Source organism: Trichomycterus rosablanca, chromosome 19 (genome assembly GCF_030014385.1).
Source record: "Trichomycterus rosablanca isolate fTriRos1 chromosome 19, fTriRos1.hap1, whole genome shotgun sequence".
In the NCBI taxonomy this organism is placed as follows: Eukaryota; Metazoa; Chordata; class Actinopteri; order Siluriformes; family Trichomycteridae; genus Trichomycterus; species Trichomycterus rosablanca.
The window spans coordinates 18,905,495-18,929,427 of record NC_086006.1 but is presented as its reverse complement, the minus strand read 5'-3'; the positions used below and the strand labels follow the sequence as shown (position 1 = coordinate 18,929,427).

The 23,933-nt window shown below is 40.1% G+C and overlaps 3 protein-coding genes across 5 annotated transcripts in view; 1 reads left to right on the top strand and 2 right to left on the bottom strand.

Annotated features, from left to right (window-relative positions):
• The window catches only part of dnmt3bb.3 (DNA (cytosine-5-)-methyltransferase beta, duplicate b.3), a 52,315-nt gene extending 31,465 nt beyond the window's left edge, over positions 1–20,850 (top strand). Inside the window, exon 22 of the mRNA XM_063016062.1 lies at positions 20,644–20,850. Coding sequence (XP_062872132.1) covers positions 20,644–20,766 — 123 coding nt within the window. The 3' untranslated portion in view covers positions 20,767–20,850. The remainder of the gene's footprint in view (positions 1–20,643) is intronic.
• On the bottom strand, positions 235–4,371 carry ube2t (ubiquitin-conjugating enzyme E2T (putative)). Of its 2 annotated transcripts, none has more exons than XM_063015261.1 (7): positions 4,295–4,371; positions 2,397–2,510; positions 2,227–2,296; positions 2,027–2,132; positions 1,494–1,592; positions 1,311–1,394; positions 235–446 (listed from the first exon to the last, which is right to left on the bottom strand). In XM_063015261.1, exons 2-7 carry the CDS (start codon positions 2,503–2,505, stop codon positions 330–332), a joined length of 585 nt encoding a protein of 194 aa, XP_062871331.1. In that variant the 5' UTR covers positions 2,506–2,510; positions 4,295–4,371; the 3' UTR covers positions 235–329. The 2 variants fall into 2 exon arrangements, with proteins under 2 accessions (XP_062871331.1, XP_062871332.1); XM_063015262.1 differs by lacking the exon at positions 4,295–4,371 and adding an exon at positions 4,046–4,064.
• zgc:194242 (uncharacterized protein LOC100005854 homolog) lies at positions 5,910–13,187 on the bottom strand. 2 transcript variants are annotated; one of them, XM_063015608.1, is made up of 3 exons: positions 12,165–13,187; positions 7,304–7,740; positions 5,910–6,158 (listed from the first exon to the last, which is right to left on the bottom strand). In XM_063015608.1, the coding sequence occupies exons 2-3, from the start codon at positions 7,737–7,739 to the stop codon at positions 5,962–5,964; spliced, it is 633 nt and encodes a 210-aa protein (XP_062871678.1). In that variant the 5' UTR covers position 7,740; positions 12,165–13,187; the 3' UTR covers positions 5,910–5,961. The 2 variants fall into 2 exon arrangements, with proteins under 2 accessions (XP_062871678.1, XP_062871679.1); XM_063015609.1 differs by lacking the exon at positions 12,165–13,187 and adding an exon at positions 11,790–11,813.
• Positions 20,851–23,933: the final 3,083 nt, after the last annotated feature.

The window sequence follows — 23,933 nt, the reverse complement described above, 5'->3', positions numbered from 1 at the left end:
TGTGTACAAACGGATAAGACTTTTTTGCCAGCAACAGTTTTGACTTTTTTCCCCTCAGCTTTTGTGTTGTTCCAATACAACTAAAAGCATTTGTAATTACAAATGAATGACAAATTTGCATTTTCTGAAATGGCCATGACTGTATTGTATGTTTTGCTCAGACATACACAATGATAAACTAGAAAAACTTTTGATTTGTCCTTAAACATACTGGTGGGTAAAATAGTCATTAAATCATTTTAAAATAAAATTTTAATTATATTGACATTAACATAAAACAATACACATTCACATGACAACAAGCTAATAAAAAGTGGGACCGTTTATAACTACATGCATGGCCTTTTGGTCTGATCCAGATTTTCCTGTGCTGAAAGTGCCTCACGCTTTGGTGCAGTTTTATTACTTTTATTATCAGGTAGTTTCTGTTCTTGTTCCGCATTACCCTACAAACAAGAGAAGAATGTTTAACCATTAAATATTTTAAAATATACATCGTGCTGAGGACAAAACAATGCAAATCCTTCAAGCACCTTTTATGCTCACACTCACCATAACTTTATGCTTTCTATTTAATAAATCAACCAACATTAGATGCATTAGGAATTAGGCAGTTTTATTTACCAATAGATAATAATACTTATTCTGTGCGCAGAAAAAACTACTTAAGCAGTCAATTTGCTCTGGATTATTATTTCATAAACATATATTAATACACTCTGCAATGCAATTCTTTTTCCACATATCCCAGGTTGTTTGGAAGTTGGGGATAGAGCGCAGGGTCAGCCACTGTACGGCATCCCTGGAGCCAAAAAGGTATAGGGTCCCAACAGTAGCTGCATGCCAACGCCAGAATTTGAACTCACAGCTCTTTAATTGATAAGCCCAAAGTTCTACCCACTAGAATATGACTTTCCCCCAATATTACTTAATGTACTACTACAAAAGTGTGTTTTAAAGCAGCTTGGAAACAGTATTCCTCAACAACCACTGATACAGAGGTACAAGCACCGATTTTGTACAAGAAAACCAGATAGTATATTTATTCATATACAAATATCACATCAGCATGGTTACTTACACTGCCAACAGTAATACTGTAGTATCACTCCTTTATATTTAAATGCAATTAGTGCAGGTCTTGTCCCTATGCAGCTGTGTTTACAATTGTTTAAGTAAAAGAACGAACTGAAACCAAACATTTTAATCAACCCATTTTCAGATATGGTGCTCTAGTAAAGAAACTATTCAAGTATTTGCATAAACAGTGAGTAACAGAACAGAACTAATCAACTACTGGATGGTCTTACGTTGTTCTTTTGTGTGGCATGTTTTGCTGTCCATTTTTGTGCCTTCTCCAAGTAAACAGCTTTGTTGTATTTAAATTCAGCTGACTAAAGAAATACAAAAAATATATACACTTATGTATAGATACACCAAGCATATCTTGAGAGGGAAATATATCCTATTACAAACTGAGCAGCATTACTCACAATATCTGCCATTAAAGGATCATCTGGGTTTGGTTCTGCCATAAGAAGCTGCACTGAACTTAACACTGTGGAGATGTTCAAAGAGGGTCTCCATGCTCCCTATCGAAAATAAGACATTTACACAAGAGTATTGCTGGTTGAGTATGCACTGGTACAGCGGGGGAAATAAGTATTGAACACATTAACATTTTTCTCAGGAAATATATTTCTGATGGGGTTATTGACATGAAATTTTCACCGGATGTCGGTAACAACCCAAATATTTCACACATACAAAGAAATCATAACAAATAAATCCATAAATTAAGTTATGTTTAATAAAGTGGAATGACACAGGGAAAAAGTATTGAACACACTGACATTTCTTTTCATACACAGAAAAAGCCTTTGTTAATGTGTTCAATACTTATTTCCCCCACTGTATGTGTCTGGATATAAAGTACTTTTGTTTCAATGCACTGACATGCTTTGTGTGTTTATTAAACATAGAAACATAGACATTTTAAAACCAATGGCATTACTTTTTTTTTTACCTTGGGTGGCAACTTCAGGACATCTAGACAAATACGGCCTGCGTTATCAATATTTGGGTGGTAGATGGGTGTCAGGAAGCGCATTTTGGGAGGCTCAAATGGATACCTTTAAACAATAAGGGTTAATAACAGTGACAATTCAAACAGTCAGTAACAACATGTAGGACCTGACTAGCTTATATGCATATATACATTTTTACCTGTCAGGAATCTTTATTTCCAGTGTGAACAGCCCACCTTGATATGGAGTATCATCACCTCCAACAATTTCTGTAAGAGAGAGGATTTTGTGAAACTGCTAGGTGTGCAACTTTGAAGTTTCTTGGCTTTTGTACTGTATAATATATACAGAAAATAAATAAATACTAACGGGCCTGAAGCTCTTCCACTTTATCCTCCAGTTGCCAGCAGGACACTCCAGGTGGAGGCTCAGTACTGAGCATCTGCAGCTCACGTTTTAAACGGGTGGTTCTCTGCATAATGTCTGAGTGAGAATCACAAAAACAGAATTAAAAACTCAATGTAAGGCAGTGCATTTTTTTGGATCGGTATAATGGTTAGGTGTTGGAAAGCATGGACAGAAGGGTTTGTGGTTTCTACATGAGTAAATAAAAAGGGATGGAACAAAATGGTAGCAATATTAATAAATATTTTGGCCTGCTATTTGAGATGATCAACTTGCTTAAATATCTGCAACTTATTTGACTAAAAACTAAATTCTGCTCCAATGTTTTCTGGGTCATTGATCTATACATGTTTGACCAGTGATGCCCTAGTACTATTTGCATAGAAGAAACCCCATGTCATGATGCTCCCACTTCCATACTTCACTATGGGTGTGGTGTTCCTAGAAACTGTCATGCAATTCTTTTCTTCCATCTTTTGCAGTGCATTTTTTTCCTTTTTGTGTGACACTTGAGTTCACTTGTAAATTCACTTTGTAATTATCCTTTATTTTTAAAGGTTCATTTGTTGTGCAGTTGCATTTGTGTGAAGGTACAGTTGGCATAAATTTCCTGGAAGTCTATGGTATTTTTGATAAAACGATGCCTGGTCTCATCCTGCATGCACTACATCAGTGTGGCTTCGTAGGTACAGAGTTCACGTGCTTGACTGGCCTGCCTGCAGTCCAGATCTGGCTCCTAATGTTTGTCAATTGGGATTTTAATGTCATGTTCTACACTTTGGTTACATTCACGGTAGTTACTCGTTACACAAGGTTCTTCAGTTCACAAGGTTATATTGAACACAGTCAATTTTGTATCTCCAATTCACCTCACTTGCATGTCTTTGGACTGTGGGAGGAAACCGGAGCTCCCAGAGGAAACCCACGCAGACACGGGGAGAACATGCAAACACCAGTAAAATAAAATACAGTATGTTTCTTTGTGTTAAGCACTAATCAAAATCAAACAGTCAAACTAAAAATGAAATGTAAATTTGAAGTAAATATTTTTACACTGAAAGTTTTTCATATCAAACAAATCTAGTTGAATATTCGTTTCCTTTACTGTATTTGAAGGGAACACCAAGATCCAGGATTGTGTGTTAAACTATGTGGTTGTTTGGTATGAAGACATGTAGTCAAGGTTACTGTCAGGTACCTAGAACAGATGTTTTTCTAAGTACATATAAGTTACCCTACAGTTTAGGTAAATAAAAATGCTGATGTGCTGCAACTTAAATATATAACCAACAAGTAACAGTGCCCCGTACAGTTAAACTACAGTTAAAAGTTTCAAACTGATTATATCCACATTAATAAAACAAATAAAATGGCTTCTTACTTATTACCCGTTTCCAAACAAAGGAAAACAGAGCTTAACTAAAATAAAGTTCAGCCAAATAAAACATTCTGAACTTACTATAACAATAAATAGTTTTAAGAATAAGATCACAGTGTTCCGTACACCTCATCTGTGTGTATTTTACATTACACTTACATTTTACATTAATTACAGAGAAACTTTCTGTTTGAGCAACAAATAAGATTTCAGTGTTATTTGTTAGTTTACTTACCTTGAATAAAATTAATATAATACTGGATGCTGGATGCTAAATTTAAACTGTATGGAACACCGTGAACGGTAAGTGATTCTTTTCAGCTGGTAATATTGTGATAGCCACTATGCTAACAAAGTATTTAACTCAAGAAATTGAGTTAGTTGGCTTTTAAGTTCGTTTTTATATTATAACTGTAGAATACTTTAATATACAACACAGTAGCTGGCTACCATAAAACGAACTATATTTAATATCTGAACTTACCGTGTTAAAATAAGATATTTATGCTGTTCGTGATTTTGCTTCAGCGGTATTTTGACTGTCCCGGGTAAAATTTATTACATCACGTGCGCATGCGTTCAGCATCTTCTGCAGAGCATCATGGGAGCTGTAGTACTATAACAAGCATGAATATTATAAGAGCGGTACTGTGGCGTGTTTCGTCACTCAAATCTTGTTAATAGTTTTGCAATATATATTTTTGTTTTCTTGAATTCGTTAATATTGCTCTGTAAGTGTTTTTTATATGAATGAAATTGTTATTTATTTTTATACTCAAGTGTGTATGCATTTATTTTTATTTAATTGTTGTTAATTAATTTATCTTTTTCTTTCTCTTTCTTTTTTTAAATTTATTTATATTTTTATATAAATTATATATTTTCTCCAAATTTTTATCCCCCAGTCTAGTCGTGTCCAATTACCCTGAATGTGTCCTCTATACTAATTCGACCCTTCACTGCTGACTGAGGATGCTTCTCAACTGACATACCCCCCCTCCGGCATGTACAGTCAGTACAGACTGCATTTTTCACCTGCACGAGTCGAGTTCATACACCGACGGGCACTGTGTACGGAGGGCCACACCCCTATCAGCATTATTCCTCAGCCCTGTGCAGGCGCCATCAGTCAGCCAGCAGGGGCCGCAGTCGCAATAGTTATGAGGACCTATGATCCGACTTTTTTACCCCAAACCCTGAACAACAGCCAATCGTTGTTCATGCAGCCGCCCAGCCCAGTTTGAAGGCAGAGCTGATATGAAACCGGTCCCTGCTGCAAAAAGATCAAAAGATCAAACTGCATAAGAATGTTCATAATAGCTCAAGTCACTACCGATGGGAGGTTGTAGTGTGCTGGTTTGCAAATGGAAAGTATCAATAATGTAAGAAAGTGTGGCATATTAAAAAGTGTGCAGAGCAAACGTACCTACCGATCACTCCAAACCTACAGGAGGAAGAAATGTATGGAAAAGAAAAAAACTGAATGCACATCACTTCAGTGAAAGTCCAGATTCAGACAGTGAAGCTTAAGAAATATTTAGCATGTAAAATTCGACAAAGAATGGACCTGTATATGTGACTTCTGCACCCATCCACCCATCCGATAATGGTCTGGCCATAAGAGCCGTCCAGACATTAAATTCAATGGTGGAGCAGTTTTTATTACTAAATGATTTCTGATTATTGGATGGGATGCCAGTTCATCCAAGAAAAAAGCATCATGAATACTAAGAAAGTAGGATCTGAGTTCAATCCTTACCACCAGTTACTGTCTGTAAGGATTTTGGCATGTTTACCCAGGTCAACATAGGTTTTCACTAAGTAGGTTCTCATTACATACAGACGGTGGATTGGCTCTATCAAATTGCCCCTACTTGTAAATGTGAGTGTGTTGGACTGAACAGAGTGTTTTTGTAATGGGGTGGGCCATGCCTCACCATTGAGGAACCAGGTGTAGCACCTTACCTGCAAGAATTAAAAATAGACCAAGTTCCCACAGACATGGTAAAACAATACTGTAGCTAAAAAGTCACAAACAAAAGGGGCTGTGGTAAAATAAGAAGGTGACAGAAATAAAGGAAACAATTTAATAGAGCAAGCAAGCAAGCAAGAAATGTACAGTATTCAGATGTCCCTGCTCACAGCCCTGCATTACTTAGTAGCAGTGGCATAAATGGTTTCAATCTTGATCATCTTGTCTCTACTGGTCGTCATCCTGACGTCTGTGAAGCCAGCAAATTGCAGCACATCCATATAAGCCTCGGGACGCCAGTTCTCTCCAGACAATATTTTCTTATTTGCAAATATGGCAACATTATCCAGTCTAAGGGTTGTGATCATAAGTCCACCTAAAATGTCAAACAGTAAGAAATGTTAATCCATAAAAAGCATTGCAAAACCAAAACTAAAACCTTAATCGACTTGTCAAAAAAATTGCACAAAGTTTTATAAAGTCTTAACTCAGAAATTCATTAAGCATTGAGTTGTTATACCGCTTATTACAGAATTATCTGCACAATTGGTTGAATATAAAATAAATAAAATGTTTAAAAAAAAAAAGACTGTTTGACTGTTTTAAAAACTAAATTTTTGCACTACTGTCCATGAATCAACCATCACTTGTGCAGATGTCTTGACCAATCAGCAGAAGCAGTAGATGCAGAGGGCAGTGAGCAACATGTTTGACCGTTCCCTCCCTCAGAAACAGCCAATAATGACTCTTTTGATAGCATATGATCCTTTAAAGTGTAGGATCTACATTTGCTCCTGCAATGGAATGGTGCCCTGTCCAGGGTGTTAAACATTTTGGTAATAATATTAAAAAACAGAGGATTGTATTATTGTATTATTAGTAGAATAGATAATTACACTGAGAGCACACTGACAAGTGCACCTCTCAGTGGCTAGGCTGTTTGGCTACCCCCAAGATAGACCAGCTGATAGCACTGCTACCAAACCTTGGATCTTAGCAGTATTAAACTACCATGTTTACCACTGCACCACCCAGGTGCTCAACTAAATAATTAAATCAGTCAAAGCCAAATGTGTGACATCTGCCAGGACCTAAGTGCCAAGAAGTTTACATTTACATTTTCATTATAGTTACAGTATACAGTCTGAGCAACTGAGGGTTAAGGGCCTTGCTCAAGGGCCCAACAGCAGCAACCTGGCCATGGTGGGGTTTGAACCAGCAACCTTCTAATTACTAGTCCTGTACCTTAACCACTAGGCCACTAGGCTACGGCTTGCCTGTTGAACATAATTCCTAAAATGTAGGTGCCTAAGATAGTCCCACATATCATCCACTAACCACTTTAACCAATCCTGGTCTGGATAGACTGGGCACAGGGCAAGAAAACACCTTGGACATGGCACCAATCAATCACAGGGGACATTTAGCTTAGCCAATTTAACCACAACTCAATACTCGTACAACTTTTTGTAAATAAACTAACACTTCATTTAACATCACTCCAGTGCATTCAGATTTTACCTGGTTTCATCACTCTGTGTATCTCAGTGGCTCCTGCCTTCAGGTCAGGCCAGTAGTAGTAGCAGTTGCAGTGATAGACCTTATCCACGCTGCTGTCTGTGATAGGCATTGCTGTTATATTACCAAGGTGCAGAGTCACCTTTCCACTGGCAATGTGATCGCTCATGCGCTTTGTAGCCATTTGATGCATGTACTCAGAGTAATCTACGCCAAGCAGCTTTCCTTTTGACCCTGTGAGAAGCTTGACAGCTGCCTGCAGGCCAAAGCCTGGGCCATGTCCCAGCTCCAATACTGTCTCATCAGGCTGGATCTGACACCGCTTCACTGCATTCTCTTCCAGAATCACATTGTGCCACTTGAGGAACTTGGTGACCAGCCACCCGGCGACAGACTTAGTTGGTTGACCAAGTTGCTGACCAATTTTTCTGCGTAACATTCTGTGGACAGGAGATGTGGGTTTAGTGGTTAGACTGTGGCTTAATACATTTGCAACAGACACGAAATTTAATTGAATTTTGAAGGCATATATTTATATATATACACTCTGATCACCCATAACATAAAACCACCTCCTTGTTTCTACACACATTGTCCATTTTATCAGCTCCACTTACCATAAAAGAGCACTTTGTAGTTCTACAATTATTGACTGTAGTCCATCTGTTTCTTTACATACTTTTTTAGCCTGCTTTCACCCTGTTCTTTAATGGTCAGGACCCCCACAGGGCCACCACAGAGCAGGTATTATTTGGGTGTTGAATCATTCTCAGCACTGCAGTGACACTGAAATGGTGGTGGTGTGTTAGTGTGTGTTGTGCTGGTGTGAGTGGATAAGTCACAGCAGTGCTGATGGAGTTTTTAAACACCTCACTGTCACTGCTGGACTGAGAATAGTCCACCAACCAAAAATATATCCAGGAGTGTCTAATAGAGTGGAAAGTGAGTGGACATGGTATTTAAAAACTCCAGCAGTGCTGCTGTGTCTGATCCACTCATATCAGCACAACACACACTAACACACCACCACCATGTCAGTGTCACTGCAGTGCTGAGAATGATCCACCTCCCAAATAATACCTGCTCTGTGGTGGTCCTGACCATTGAAGAACAGGGTATAATATTTATTTTTAATCACCTTGTCTAGACATAACTTGGCATTTAACATGTACTAGGAGTAACTACAATAAGCCCAACTGTATCCCATATGTGACATGCACAACTGTTATGAAATAGGCAATGCCATGCACATTTTAATGGGCTAGACTGAATGTTTTGGCTCATCAGAGTATATTTGGTTTAGCATGTCTGTGCAATACATTGCACAATGAGTAGACCTGTTAAACGTATGACATAAATGTCTGATTATGATTATATGAAATGACTTAGTGGAATGATATTCTGACTAGATTTACTGATTTATTTTAATAATTAATGAATTAATTACTTAATAGTAATACAATTAATTTCAGAGCACCAGCCGGGTTTTGGGAAAAACCCAGGAAAACAAAATGATGAAATCAGTCACTTTCTGATGGTGTAATGTTCCTGTTTTTTTGAATAATTATAATATAAATGAAACAATTGCAATCAATAAGCCATTTCATGCAGCTAAATAGTAATGATGGTAGAATAAATGTTAAAATACAATTTTTAATACCATCAGGATTTGTGTGTTATGGATTAGTAATGGAAAGAATCACCAGATCACATGACAGAGTGTAATGCCTTACCTTTTACTCTTTTATGAAGCTCCACAAAGTTGAATCAGTTCATCTGGAGACAAGTTTGGCCTTCTTCAGTCTGACTTGGTGGTGAATACCTCAACCTTATATGCAGCTGATATGCTTAACGACCGAGACCGGCCCATTGTATAACAATGGAACCGGTGATCAGGTCCATATGCAAATCACAATGAGCATTAATTACAATGGCCATGTGTGCTTTTTACATATGATTGGAATAAAGCTGCAATCACAGCATTGTAAGATGATAAGAGATGTACTCTCAGCCACACCTTCCCCCCCTCAGGGTTGGCCTCTTTGTCTCCCTGTTCAAACAAGCATTCTTCTTTACAGTGGCATAACTACAGGGGGGCGGGGGGCAACCCCCCCCCCCCCCCCCCCCCCCCATTGGCTGCACGTATTATGCATGTATTATGGCAAGCCAAACAGGAAATATATAGCAAACGTGGATATACAGTGTATCACAAAAGTGAGTACACCCCTCACATTTCTGCAGATATTTAAGTATATCTTTTCATGGGACAACACTGACAAAATGACACTTTGACACAATGAAAAGTAGTCTGTGTGCAGCTTATATAACAGTGTAAATTTATTCTTCCCTCAAAATAACTCAATATACAGCCATTAATGTCTAAACCACCGGCAACAAAAGTGAGTACACCCCTAAGAGACTACACCCCTAAATGACCAAATTGAGCACTGCTTGTCATTTTCCCTCCAAAATGTCATGTGATTTGTTAGTGTTACTAGGTCTCAGGTGTGCATAGGGAGCAGGTGTCTTCCATTTAGTAGTACAGCTCTCACACTCTCTCATACTGGTCACTGAAAGTTCCAACATGGCACCTCATGGCAAAGAACTCTCTGAGGATCTTAAAAGACGAATTGTTGCGCTACATGAAGATGGCCAAGGCTACAAGAAGATTGCCAACACCCTGAAACTGAGCTGCAGCACACTGGCCAAGATCATCCAGCGTTTTAAAAGAGCAGGGTCCACTCAGAACAGACCTCGCGTTGGTCGTCCAAAGAAGCTGAGTGCACGTGCTCAGCGTCACATCCAACTGCTGTCTTTGAAAGATAGGCGCAGGAGTGCTGTCAGCATTGCTGCAGAGATTGAAAAGGTGGGGGGTCAGCCTGTCAGTGCTCAGACCATACGCCGCACACTACATCAAATTGGTCTGCATGGCTGTCACCCCAGAAGGAAGCCTCTTCTGAAGTCTCTACACAAGAAAGCCCGCAAACAGTTTGCTGAAGACATGTCAACAAAGGACATGGATTACTGGAACCATGTCCTATGGTCTGATGAGACCAAGATTAATTTGTTTGGTTCAGATGGTCTCAAGCATGTGTGGCAGCAATCAGGTGAGGAGTACAAAGATAAGTGTGTCATGCCTACAGTCAAGCATGGTGGTGGGAATGCCATGGTCTGGGGCTGCATGAGTGCAGCAGGTGTTGGGGAGTTACATTTCATTGAAGGACACATGAACTCCAATATGTACTGTGAAATACTGAAGCAGAGCATGATCCCCTCCCTCCGGAAACTGGGTCGCAGGGCAGTGTTCCAGCATGATAATGACCCCAAACACACCTCTAAGACGACCACTGCTTTATTGAAGAGGCTGAGGGTAAAGGTGATGGACTGGCCAAGCATGTCTCCAGACCTAAACCCAATAGAACATCTTTGGGGCATCCTCAAGTGGAAGGTGGAGGAGCGCAAAGTCTCGAATATCCGCCAGCTCCGTGATGTCGTCATGGAGGAGTGGAAAAGCATTCCAGTGGCAACCTGTGAAGCTCTGGTAAACTCCATGCCCAGGAAAGTTAAGGCAGTTCTGGGAAATAATGGTGGCCACACAAAATATTGACACTTCAGGAACTTTCACTAAGGGGTGTACTCACTTTTGTTGCCGGTGGTTTAGACATTAATGGCTGTATATTGAGTTATTTTGAGGGAAGAATAAATTTACACTGTTATATAAGCTGCACACAGACTACTTTTCATTGTGTCAAAGTGTCATTTTGTCAGTGTTGTCCCATGAAAAGATATACTTAAATATCTGCAGAAATGTGAGGGGTGTACTCACTTTTGTGATACACTGTATATTAGAATAAAACATGCCTATAATCATGCCTAAACATATACATTTATACATATATGACATTTGTTGGGGAGGTCCAGTTTCTTTTTTTGCACTGGGTCCTAGTTACGCCACTGCTTCTTTATCAAGGATCTGCACATCTTTACAATTAAATGAGTGGCCACTGGCTTGTATGGCCGCCGGTCATAATGCAAATCATATAAGGTTGGGGTATTCGCCAGCAGCTCAGACTGAAGAAGTCACTTGGATGGATGACAATACATATCTCCACACCAAACTTTTGTGTCCTGATGAACTAATTCAACATTGTGGATTTGTGTACCTGGATTATTGAGCATTGAGAGTGAGTGATACTATATCTGTTTCAGCCTTCACTCCCATTTTGGCTTATTTAAAATTGGTCCTCTGAATAGTTAATTTTTTTACTTTACAGAAAACTGAGGTGTCACTCCTGATGATAGAATGAGAGTCATTACAGACTGAAGAAAACCCACCAATGCTTGTGTAAATATTCATATAATTTTAACACAGAGAATACAAAAGGGTTAGGGTCTGCATTAAAAAGATTATTACATTTATTTCATTTTTTTAGAGAAGCACATGACACGCAACCTGTCAATTTAAAACAGCAGAGAATCTTAAACTTACCTTTTACGTTCAGAAAGCCAAGAAATGATCCAAGCAGAACTAATTCACAGCAAAGCAGGATCAGTGCAGAAACAGTGTAGATTAGCTGCAGAAGTAAGACCACTAAAATACACATTCTATTTAGCCTCAGGTACAAGGTGGAGCATTTCTGAACCTATAGTGACATTCTTCTTTGTTCAATCTAAGTAATTGTGTGCAAAAAGGAGTTAACAAGGGGTCAATTAAAGATGCTTCCATCCATTTATCTGGCCATAGTGATAATGAAAGTTTATACATATTAAGAGACAACTATGCTTAGTTGTCCCACTGTACCAAAATACACCCAGTATTGAGTTTAATAGGTATTAAGTTTGATAGGTAGGTAAGTTTCTTTACCGTAACAAACAAATGTAGCTTCATGGTACAGCCTTTTGAGTAGAAATCACCTTAGGAATGATAAATCAATGAATTATTTATTCATTATGACGTTACTAGACAGGTAGTTACTCGATACACAAGATTCATCAGTTCACAAGTTTATTGTCAAACACAGACAATTTTGTATCTCCAATTCACCTGACTGCATGTCTTTGGACTGTGGGAGGAAACCAGAGCTCCCAGAGGAAACCCATGCAGACACAGGAAGAACATACAAATTCCACAAAGAAAGGACCCAGACCTATAATATATACACCGACCAGCCATAACATTAAAACCACCTCCTTGTTTCTACACTTACTGTCTATTTTATCAGCTCCACTTACCATATAGAAGCACTTTGTAGTTCTACAATTACTGACTGTAATCCATCTGTTTCTCTACATGCTTTGTTAGCCCCCTTTCATGCTGTTCTTTAATGGTCAGGACCCCCACAGCGTAGATATTATTTCCTTACATGTTATTAATGTACCTGCTAGTTGTTGAATGTTTCAAAACTGTTTCTTAGTGGCTCCAGGATGACCACAACCCAGATGAAGCAGCTAGTACAATAAAAGATGATCAAGAATAAATGGTAAGGCAAGAAGGCAACACTTTATCCGGCCTTCCTTCTCTAAGAGCGTCTGGTCAGGCCTGTTAAACCAAAATGGGCCTATATTTAATCCTGGTATCCAGACCTCATGTTTTACTGGTAACATGGGACGACTATTATACTTATTTTATACTTGTTTGTTCATTATTCTGCCAGTCTTTTTTCAGTGGACACTAGGAACTAAAAATATCCCTGCACCTTGTGAACGAAGTAAAAATGCCGGCTTGTAGTGCTCAATAAGTTCACTTAAAAACTGCAGGGCCAGGCCATGTAGCGCTTTATGATAGGTTAGTAAAAGTATTTTGTAATTAATGCAACCAGTGTAGAAATGAGAGAACAAGGCTAATATGACCAAACTTTCTAGTTCTAGTTAGCACTCGAGCTGCTGCATTTTGAACCAACTGGAGTTTGTTTATGGCTCTACAAGAGCACCCAGTAAGAAGAGAATTCAGTGATCTAACCTTGAAGTTATCAACGCATATACGTATATATATATATATATATATATATATAGATATATATATACAGTGGGGCCAAAAAGTATTTAGTCAGCCACTGATTGTGCAGGTTCTCCTACTTAGAAAGATGAGAGAGGTCTGTAATTTTCATCATAGGTACACTTCAACTATGAGAGACAAAATGAGAAAAAAAAATCCAGGAAATCACATTGTAGGATTTTTAAAGAATTTATTTGTAAATTATGGTGAAAAATAAGTATTTGGTCAATAACAAAAGTTAAACTCAATACTTTGTAATATAACCTTTGTTGGCAATGACAGAGGTTAAACGTTTCCTGTAAGTCTTCACCAGGTTTGCACACACTGTAGCTGGTATTTTGGCCCATTCCTCCATGCAGATCTCCTCTAGAGCAGTGATGTTTTGGGGCTGTCGCTGGGCAACACGGACTCCACAAATTTTCTATGGGGTTGAGGTCTGGAGACTGGCTAGGCCACTCCAGGACCTTGAAATGCTTTTTACGGAGCCACTCCTTCGTTGCCCGAGCGGTGTGTTTGGGATCATTGTCATGCTGGAAGACCAAGCCACGTTCCATCTTCAATGCTCTCACTGATGGAAGGAGGTTTTGGCTTAAAATCTCACGATACATGGCCCCATTCATTTTTCCCTTAACACGGATCAGTCGTCCTGTCCCCTTTGCAGAAAAACAGCCCCAAAGCATGATGTTTCCACCCCCATGCTTCACAGTAGGTATGGTGTTCTTGGGTTTTTCTTCTTCCTCCAAACACGACGAGTTGAGTTTTTACCAAAAAGTTCCATTTTGGTTTCATCTGACCACATGATATTCTCCCAATCCTCTTCTGGATCATCCATATGCTCTCTGACAAACTTCAGACGGGCCTGGACATGTACTGGCTTAAGCAGGGGGACACGCCTGGCACTGCAGCATTTGAGTCCCTCTCGGCGTAGTGTGTTACTGATGGTAGCCTTTGTTACTTTGGTCCCAGCTCTCTGCAGGTCATTCATCAGGTCCCTCTGTGTAGTTCTGGGATTTTTGCTCACCGTTCTCATGATCATTTTGACCCCACGGGATGAGATCTTGACCCCAAGGGAGATTATCAATGGTCTTGTATGTCTTCCATTTTCTTACAATTGCTCCCACAGTTGATTTATTCACACCAACCCGCTTGCCTATTGTAGATTCACTCTTCCCAGCCTGGTGCAGGTCTACAATTTTCTTCCTGGTGTCCTTCGATAGCTCTTTGGTCTTGGCCATGGTTGAGTTTGGAGTCTGACTGTTTGAGGCTGTGGACAGGTGTCTTTTATACAGATAACAAGGTCAAACAGGTGCCATTAATACAGGTAATGAGTGGAGGACAGAAGAGCTTCTTAAAGAAGAAGTTACAGGTCTGTGAGAGCCAGAAATCTTGCTTGTTTGTTATTGACCAAATACTTATTTTCCACCATAATTTACGAATAAATTCTTTAAAAATCCTACAATGTGATTTCCTGGATTTTTTTCTCTCATTTTGTCTCTCATAGTTGAAGTGTACATATGATGAAAATTACAGACCTCTCTCATCTTTCTAAGTAGGAGAACTTGCACAATCAGTGGCTGACTACTTTTTGTATATACTGTATATATGTTTAAAAAGGGGAATATCTATATGCAGTATACATTTACATTATTATTCTTATAATTAAATGATAAACAAGGCACTACGCTTCATGTGGAATGATTTCCACACTACTATGAGTGACTCGGACTCCATAATGGCCGGCCCAGAAATGTGTGTCCTTTCCACCGTGTGTGAAACATATAAAGCGAACTCCTGGTCCGTAGTCTTTAAAGGTGTGAGTCATCTGAAAAAATCAATAAGAGAATATCACACAGTATAGAAGGAACATTAACTATTAATTCAATATATATATATATATATATATATATATATATATATATATACAGTGTATCACAAAAGTGAGTACACCCCTCACATTTCTGCAGATATTTAAGTATATCTTTTCATGGGACAACACTGACAAAATGACACTTTGACACAATGAAAAGTAGTCTGTGTGCAGCTTATATAACAGTGTAAATTTATTCTTCCCTCAAAATAACTCAATATACAGCCATTAATGTCTAAACCACCGGCAACAAAAGTGAGTACACCCCTTAGTGAAAGTTCCTTAAGTGTCAATATTTTGTGTGGCCACCATTATTTCCCAGAACTGCCTTAACTCTCCTGGGCATGGAGTTTACCAGAGCTTCACAGGTTGCCACTGGAATGCTTTTCCACTCCTCCATGACGACATCACGGAGCTGGCGGATATTCGAGACATTGCGCTCCTCCACCTTCCGCTTGAGGATGCCCCAAAGATGTTCTATTGGGTTTAGGTCTGGAGACATGCTTGGCCAGTCCATCACCTTTACCCTCAGCCTCTTCAATAAAGCAGTGGTCGTCTTAGAGGTGTGTTTGGGGTCATTATCATGCTGGAATACTGCCCTGCGACCTAGTTTCCGGAGGGAGGGGATCATGCTCTGCTTCAGTATTTCACAGTATATATTGGAGTTCATGTGTCCCTCAATGAAATGTAACTCCCCAACACCTGCTGCACTCATGCAGCACCAGACCATGGCATTCCCACCACCATGCTTGACTGTAGGCATGACACACTTATCTTTGTACTCCTCACCTGATTGCCGCCACACATGCTTGAGACCATCTGAACCAAACAAATTAATCTTGGTCTCATCAGACCATAGGACATGGTTCCAGTAATCCATGTCCTTTGTTGACATGTCTTCAGCAAACTGTTTGCGGGCTTTCTTGTGTAGAGACTTCAGAAGAGGCTTCCTTCTGGGGTGACAGCCATGCAGACCAATTTGATGTAGTGTGCGGCGTATGGTCTGAGCACTGACAGGCTGACCCCCCACCTTTTCAATCTCTGCAGCAATGCTGACAGCACTCCTGCGCCTATCTTTCAAAGACAGCAGTTGGATGTGACGCTGAGCACGTGCACTCAGCTTCTTTGGACGACCAACGCGAGGTCTGTTCTGAGTGGACCCTGCTCTTTTAAAACGCTGGATGATCTTGGCCACTGTGCTGCAGCTCAGTTTCAGGGTGTTGGCAATCTTCTTGCAGCCTTGGCCATCTTCATGTAGCGCAACAATTCGTCTTTTAAGATCCTCAGAGAGTTCTTTGCCATGAGGTGCCATGTTGGAACTTTCAGTGACCAGTATGAGAGAGTGTGAGAGCTGTACTACTAAATTGAACACACCTGCTCCCTATGCACACCTGAGACCTAGTAACACTAACGAGTCACATGACATTTTGGAGGGAAAATGACAAGCAGTGCTCAATTTGGACATTTAGGGGTGTAGTCTCTTAGGGGTGTACTCACTTTTGTTGCCGGTGGTTTAGACATTAATGGCTGTATATTGAGTTATTTTGAGGGAAGAATAAATTTACACTGTTATATAAGCTGCACACAGACTACTTTTCATTGTGTCAAAGTGTCATTTTGTCAGTGTTGTCCCATGAAAAGATATACTTAAATATCTGCAGAAATGTGAGGGGTGTACTCACTTTTGTGATACACTGTATATATATATACACCGATCAGCTATAACATTAAAACCACTTTCTTGTTTCTACACTCACTGTCCATTTTATCAGCTTTGTAGTTCTACAATTACTGACTGTAGTCCATCTGTTTCTCTACATACTTTTTTAGCCTGCTTTCACCCTGTTCTTCAATGGTCAGGACCCCCACAGGACCACCACAGAGCAGGTATTATTTAGGTGGTGGATCATTCTCAGCACTGCAATGACACTGACATGGTGGTGGTGTGTTAGTGTGTGTTGTGCTGGTATGAGTGGATCAGACACAGTAGCGCTGCTGGAGGTTTTAAAAACCGTGTCCACTCACTGTCCACTCTATTAGACACTCCTACCTAGTTGATGTAAAGTCAGAGACGATCGCTCATCTATTGCTGCTGTTTGAGTTGGTCATCTTCTAGACCTTCATCAGTGGTCACAGGGCGCTGCACAGGGGGTGCTGTTGGCTGGATGTTTTTGGTTGGTGGACTATTCTCAGTCCAGCAGTGACAGTGAGGTGTTTAAAAACTCCATCAGCATTGCTGTGTCTTATCCACTCATACCAGCACTACACACACTAACACACCACCACCATGTCAGTGTTACTGCAGTGCTGAGAATGATCCAACACCCAAATAATACCTGCTCTGTAGTGGTCCTGGGTGAGCATTGAAGAACAGCATGAAAGGGGGCTAACAAAGCATGCAGAGAAACAGATGGACTACAGTCAGTAATTGTAGAACTACAAAGTGCTTCTATATGGTAAGTGGAGCTGATAACAGCCTGTGTATTCTGCTGTCCTCACACTGATCAGCCAGCTCACCCCTCTACCCCAACATTCAATAACTCAAAGATTCTTCTCTCTTCTGTATAAGCGTTGATAACAACTGTGTCTTCAATAAGCTAAAATGTTAAACTAACCTGATGCCATTCCTCATCATTCCACTGTGGAATGGTCACACGATCAGGTCGAAACATGTGAATTGGCCGCATGCTGTGATCAAGTAACGCTACATACATGGAATATTCACAGCCACAGTCTGAACGCGCTCCAAACCTGCATGAAAATGAAGGTCAAAAATGTATTTAGAAAATAAGAGTTCTATATACAGTGTATCACAAAAGTGAGTACACCCCTCACATTTCTGCAGATATTTTATTATATCTTTTCATGGGACAACACTATAGAAATAAAACTTGGATATAACTTAGAGTAGTCAGTGTACAACTTGTATAGCAGTGTAGATTTACTGTCTTCTGAAAATAACTCAACACACAGCCATTAATGTCTAAATGGCTGGCAACATAAGTGAGTACACCCCACAGTGAACATGTCCAAATTGTGCCCAAAGTGTCAATATTTTGTGTGACCACCATTATTATCCAGCACTGCCTTAACCCTCCTGGGCATGGAATTCACCAGAGCTGCACAGGTTGCTACTGGAATCCTCTTCCACTCCTCCATGATGACATCACGGAGCTGGTGGATGTTAGACACCTTGAACTCCTCCACCTTCCACTTGAGGATGCGCCACAGGTGCTCACTTGGGTTAAGTCCATCACCTTTACCTTCAGCTTCCTAAGCAAGGCAGTTGTCATCTTGGAGGTTGTGTTTGGGGTCGTTATCCTGTTGGAAAACTGCCATGAGGCCCAGTTTTTGAAGGGAGGGGATCATGCTCTGTTTCAGAATGTCACAGTACATGTTGGAATTCATGTTTCCCTCAATGAACTGCAGCTCCCCAGTGCCAGCAACACTCATGCAGCCCAAGACCATGATGCTACCACCACCATGCTTGACTGTAGGCAAGATACAGTTGTCTTGGTACTTCTCACCAGGGCGCCGCCACACATGCTGGACACCATCTGAGCCAAACAAGTTTATCTTGGTCTCGTCAGACCACAGGACATTCCAGTAATCCATGTTCTTGGACTGCTTGTCTTCAGCAAACAGTTTGCGGGCTTTCTTGTGCGTCAGCTTCCTTCTGGGATGACGACCATGCAGACCGAGTTGATGCAGTGTGCGGCGTATGGTCTGAGCACTGACAGGCTGACCTCCCACGTCTTCAACCTCTGCAGCAATGCTGGCAGCACTCATGTGTCTATTTTTTAAAGCCAACCTCTGGATATGACGCCGAACACGTGGACTCAACTTCTTTGGTCGACCCTGGCGAAGCCTGTTCCGAGTGGAACCTGTCCTGGAAAACCGCTGTATGACCTTGGCCACCATGCTGTAGCTCAGTTTCAGGGTGTTAGCAATCTTCTTATAGCCCAGGCCATCTTTGTGGAGAGCAACAATTCTATTTCTCACATCCTCTGAGAGTTCTTTGCCATGAGGTGCCATGTTGAATATCCAGTGGCCAGTATGAGAGAATTGTACCCAAAACACCAAATTTAACAGCCCTGCTCCCCATTTACACCTGGGACCTTGACACATGACACCAGGGAGGGACAACGACACATTTGGGCACAATTTGGACATGTTCACTGTGGGGTGTACTCACTTATGTTGCCAGCTATTTAGACATTAATGGCTGTGTTGAGTTATTTTCAGAAGACAGTAAATCTACACTGCTATACAAGTTGTACACTGACTACTCTAAGTTATATCCAAGTTTCATGTCTATAGTGTTGTCCCATGAAAAGATATAATGAAATATTTGCAGAAATGTGAGGGGTGTACTCACTTTTGTGATACACTGTATGACTGTTGAATGAGGAATATTTGAAAGGCTAAACAAATACTCACCAGTCTGATATCACAATTTTGGGCTGTATTTCATCCATAAACGCAGGACTGTAACCTTCTTTCTTCAGGTCAATTATCTGCTGTTTTAAGCAAAGCCTGAGGAATGAATCATAGTTTAGTAAATACCTGCTGTACAAAGTGCCCATGTTGCAAATTAACAATTGCAGCAAAACAACTTTTTTGAACTTACCAATAAGATGTAACAAAGCAATTATCTACTGTTGTACCAGGAAGAGGTTTGCGCACTCCACCTATTGACCATCGATCACCTCCATTTTCGATGATTACCCAGTCTTGGAATTCATCTAGATAAAAGAAGAATTGTATCTTTGCACATGTGCCAACCAACCTACTCAAGTGAAACACTTATGCTGGTTAAGAAGGGCCACAAGCTTTGCACACAGCTCTTTTCAACATACACTGCAGTGACACTCATATGGTGGTGGTGTGTCAGTGTGTGTCGTGCTGGTATGAGTGGATCAGACATAAAATTGTTTTTACGTTAGTGAACTGTCTATTAATTAGTGATGTTAATGTTAAAATTGCCACTGTGCTGCCGTAGTTATGTATATGATTGGGTAAATTATGTAATCTAAAGGGTGCTTTAACCACATGTTAGTATCATCTCAAACGATTGTTATTACACTAAAAAGCTTACAGACATCCTTTACCCTTTGTGGGGGCACCTGATATTGTAATACAAGTATAAATAAGCTAAACAATTACAAAAAATAGGAGACTTTAATTGTAAACTTATTCTCCAATCAGCTATGACCACTTCTAGGCCTATAGATTGAGCTTTTGTTAGATTTTAGATCTAAATATGCCAGTTAAAATATTGTTAGCATAATCACCAAAAGCTGAATTTGTTATAACCCTTGTTACTCAACTTTAAAAGGGGTGTTTAAAAGGGGTTTAAGACAGTTAAAGTTCACAATGTTATAAACCCAAACCTGTTCCAATAGACCCCGAGAATAAATGAAGAACACACAGGCTTATATACATGTTGAACTTACATTTTGCATCTGGGTTCTTCAACAGGTTACGGCGATTCTTACACAAGAAATAGAAGATTTTCCAGTCCCTTGGCATTCTGCTGGTATCGTGATGCTCAAATCCTTCCCTCCTACATCGCTTTCTCCAAAATGCTGTGCCGTCAACTAGTGATTTCCACTCACGACACACCAGGCGACACAGACACACCACCTTCTCAGCAGGTAGGTTCTGAAGGATTTCCTCCACGATGAAAATGGGAAGATATGGGAACTAGGACAAGGGCAATAAGAAATGACACTGTTATATCTGTTATATATATAATTACATTCTTCTGACATTATTTTTAATAAGCACTAATTTAACATAAAGGAAAAGAATACAGACAATAAAACACCCATGTAATGCAGTAGTTAATGCAGTGAGTTGACACTATATGGTGTACTTACCTGAGGTGTGCAGACATCAAGCACTTGTGATGCCATCTGTAAATATAAAAAAAAACCAACTCATTTATTTATTTTTTAGCATAGAACAAATAATCCTCAGCCTTGGCCAGGCTGATATGCTGTAATGTTTCAGCATGCTGTATGTTCTTTACACTTTTGCTATTACATATCAGTAAGAAAATGTGGCAGTTTAACTAATAGTTTTAAACTGTGTTGTATAGTTCTCTCTGCATTTTAAACCTTGTTCAAATGTAGCCAGTCAAATAAAAAAAAAGCCACTATCCACTTGCTGACTCGACAACTGAACCTGGAAATGTTAAACAGGCTTTACACTATATGATATTCTTGGATCACGGGTAAAGATTAGTGGTCTTAAAATGTCTCTAGAATACCTACCAGTGGCCAATTTAGTGACATTATAACTGATGTACAAACAATGTAGAAATGCCAGTAGAATAACTTTTTTTATATTTATATTTTGTTTATGCATTTTCTCCCCTTTTTCTTCCTTTTGTAGCGCATCCAATTGCCCGATTGCATCATGCTTCCTCTCCACCAATGCCGATCCCCGCTCTGATTGAGGAGAACGAAGCTAATCCACGCCCCCTACGACACGTGGGCAGCATGCCGTATGCATCTTATCACCTACACTTTGATGAGTGCAGTGCAGCTCAGCACTGTGTACGGAAAGACACACCCTGACAGCACTCTTTTCTCATCTCTGTGCAGGTGCCATCAATCAGCCAGCAGAGGTCATCATTGCATTAGTTATGAGAGAGAGACCCTATCCGGCTTAATCCCACCCATATCTGAACAACAGGCCAATCCTTGTTCATGTGGCTGATCAGCCTAGCCAGCAGGCAGAGCTGAAATTCGATACGATGTATTCGAGATCCCAGCTTTGGTTCCAGCTTGTGTTTTTACCGCTGTGCCACCTGAGCGGCCATTTGTAGATATTTCTTAACACTACTTGTTGGAAAACCACATCAGTTAAACGCTGATGTGGAAACACTGCCATCTAGTGGTGGAATGCGGTCACTTTGCGGGTCACAAAATCGGCATGCATTGTAGGAGATGCAGTTTATGTACGACTTTACAGTGTATTTTAAGACAATCATACGTCTTATAAGCTCTCGTGGGCCACAAAAAAATTACGTGGCGTGAAGTGGGAGATGTCAGACTAGAAGCTGCTGTAAACAACTGCTGGTGACACTGCTCACAATCGCCCACAAAGCAAGCTTTACATCACCCTGGGTTTAGACCAGGGGTGTCCAAAGTCATCCAGAATGGGCCGGTGTATTTTAAAGGGCAATGAGTCTTGGCCTTCAGACCTGATGTATGAGGTTGTGAGGTATAGCTTTTGCCTGGTTGGTACAAAATAACTGCAGTTCCACTGAAAGGGCTGTGTGAGGTCAATAATAATAATAATGTTGACTTTAATTTACTTTTAATGTTTATTATTCACCAGCACAAGGTTTGGATCCACTGTGCAGAATATTTGTGTTATGACTGAACACGATTTGAGCAACTGAGGGTTAAGGGCCTTGCTCAGGGGCCCAGCAGTGGCAACTTAACGATGGTGGGTCTTGAACCAGCAATCTTTTGATTACTAGTCCAGTACTTTAACCACTGAGCTACCGCTGCCCACAAAATAAGTGAGCAGAGAGCGAGAAATCCCGAACACGCTGCTCACTGTGACTAAACGGTTAGAAATCTCGCCTAAGTGAACCTGAATAGCCCCAGAATAATCTCAATCACACTGTTCACATTCGAAGCACATATAGAAGCACTTTGTAGTTCTACAATTACTGACTGTAGTCCATCAGTTTCTCTACATACTATTAACTACATACTACTAAGTGCTATACATACTTTTAACCTGCTTTCACCCTGTTCTTAAATGGTCAGGACCACCACAGAGCAGGTATTATTTAGGTAATGGATCGTTCTCAGCACTGCAGTGACACTGACATGGTGGTGGTGTGTTAGTGTGTGTTGTGCTGGTATGAGTGGATCAGACACAGCAGCACTGCTGGAGTTTTTAAATATCGTGTCCACTCACTGTCCACTCTATTAGACACTCCTACCTAGTTGGTCCACCTTGTAGATGTCAAATCAGAGACGATCGCTCATCTATTGCTTCTGTTTGAGTTGGTCATCTTCTAGTCAAACTCATTTTCACCGAGGGCCACATCAGCATTATTGTGGCCCTCAAAGGGCCGATTGTAACGTATTCTGCTGTGATTGCAGTCTGTTGTTTTTGTTGGAGGCTAAATTTTGCATTTATATTGCCCTCCTTTACCACAGACACAGCCTCATAACACAAGAGACGCAACATTTTCTCTTCCTGAAGCACAAACTTGTTTTCATTTTCATTAAATTTCCTCCTTCTGCTTAATTTTCTTACTTATCTTCTTGTACATTTTGGGATTATGTGTAAATATTTCTTAACGTCATCTACTGGCGGGATGTGTCACTTTGCAGGTCACAAAATCAGCATGCATTTTGAGAGATGCAGTTAATGTAGGATTTTACAGTGTATTTTAAGACAATTGTTCTGCCCTCACTAATAGTTTATCCCCCTTGCTCAGCTAGACAGACAGACAGACAGACAGCTCTCTTCAGAATATAGTCGGTTTATTTACTTCCCAGCTGTGATACACTGTGTGCACCAGAATGAAGTAAAAATACAAACAATAAAAACAATAAAGAATTTAATACAGTAAAAGCACACAGCTGTAGTCACGTGTTACATCTGGTACAATATGAGATTTAACCAAACGTAAAATAGCGCTAACGAGTTAGCATGTGATATACTCACTAAACATTTAGTACTTCACTACTTACAGACGATGCTTTGGTATTAAACTGCAAGATAATTATTTATAT

Excerpts from the sequence above, each read along its gene's own strand:
- zgc:194242 (XM_063015608.1), bottom strand. The coding sequence starts at position 7,739 with ATGTTACGCAGAAAAATTGGTCAGCAACTTGGTCAACCAACTAAGTCT. Across the intron at positions 6,159-7,303 it reads ACACAGAGTGATGAAACCAG|GTGGACTTATGATCACAACC; the intron begins GTAAAATCTGAA and ends TTGACATTTTAG.
- ube2t (XM_063015261.1), bottom strand. The coding sequence starts at position 2,505 with ATGCAGAGAACCACCCGTTTAAAACGTGAGCTGCAGATGCTCAGTACT. Across the intron at positions 2,297-2,396 it reads AGTGGAAGAGCTTCAGGCCC|AAATTGTTGGAGGTGATGAT; the intron begins GTTAGTATTTAT and ends TCTCTCTTACAG. Across the intron at positions 1,395-1,493 it reads ATCCTTTAATGGCAGATATT|TCAGCTGAATTTAAATACAA; the intron begins GTGAGTAATGCT and ends GTATTTCTTTAG.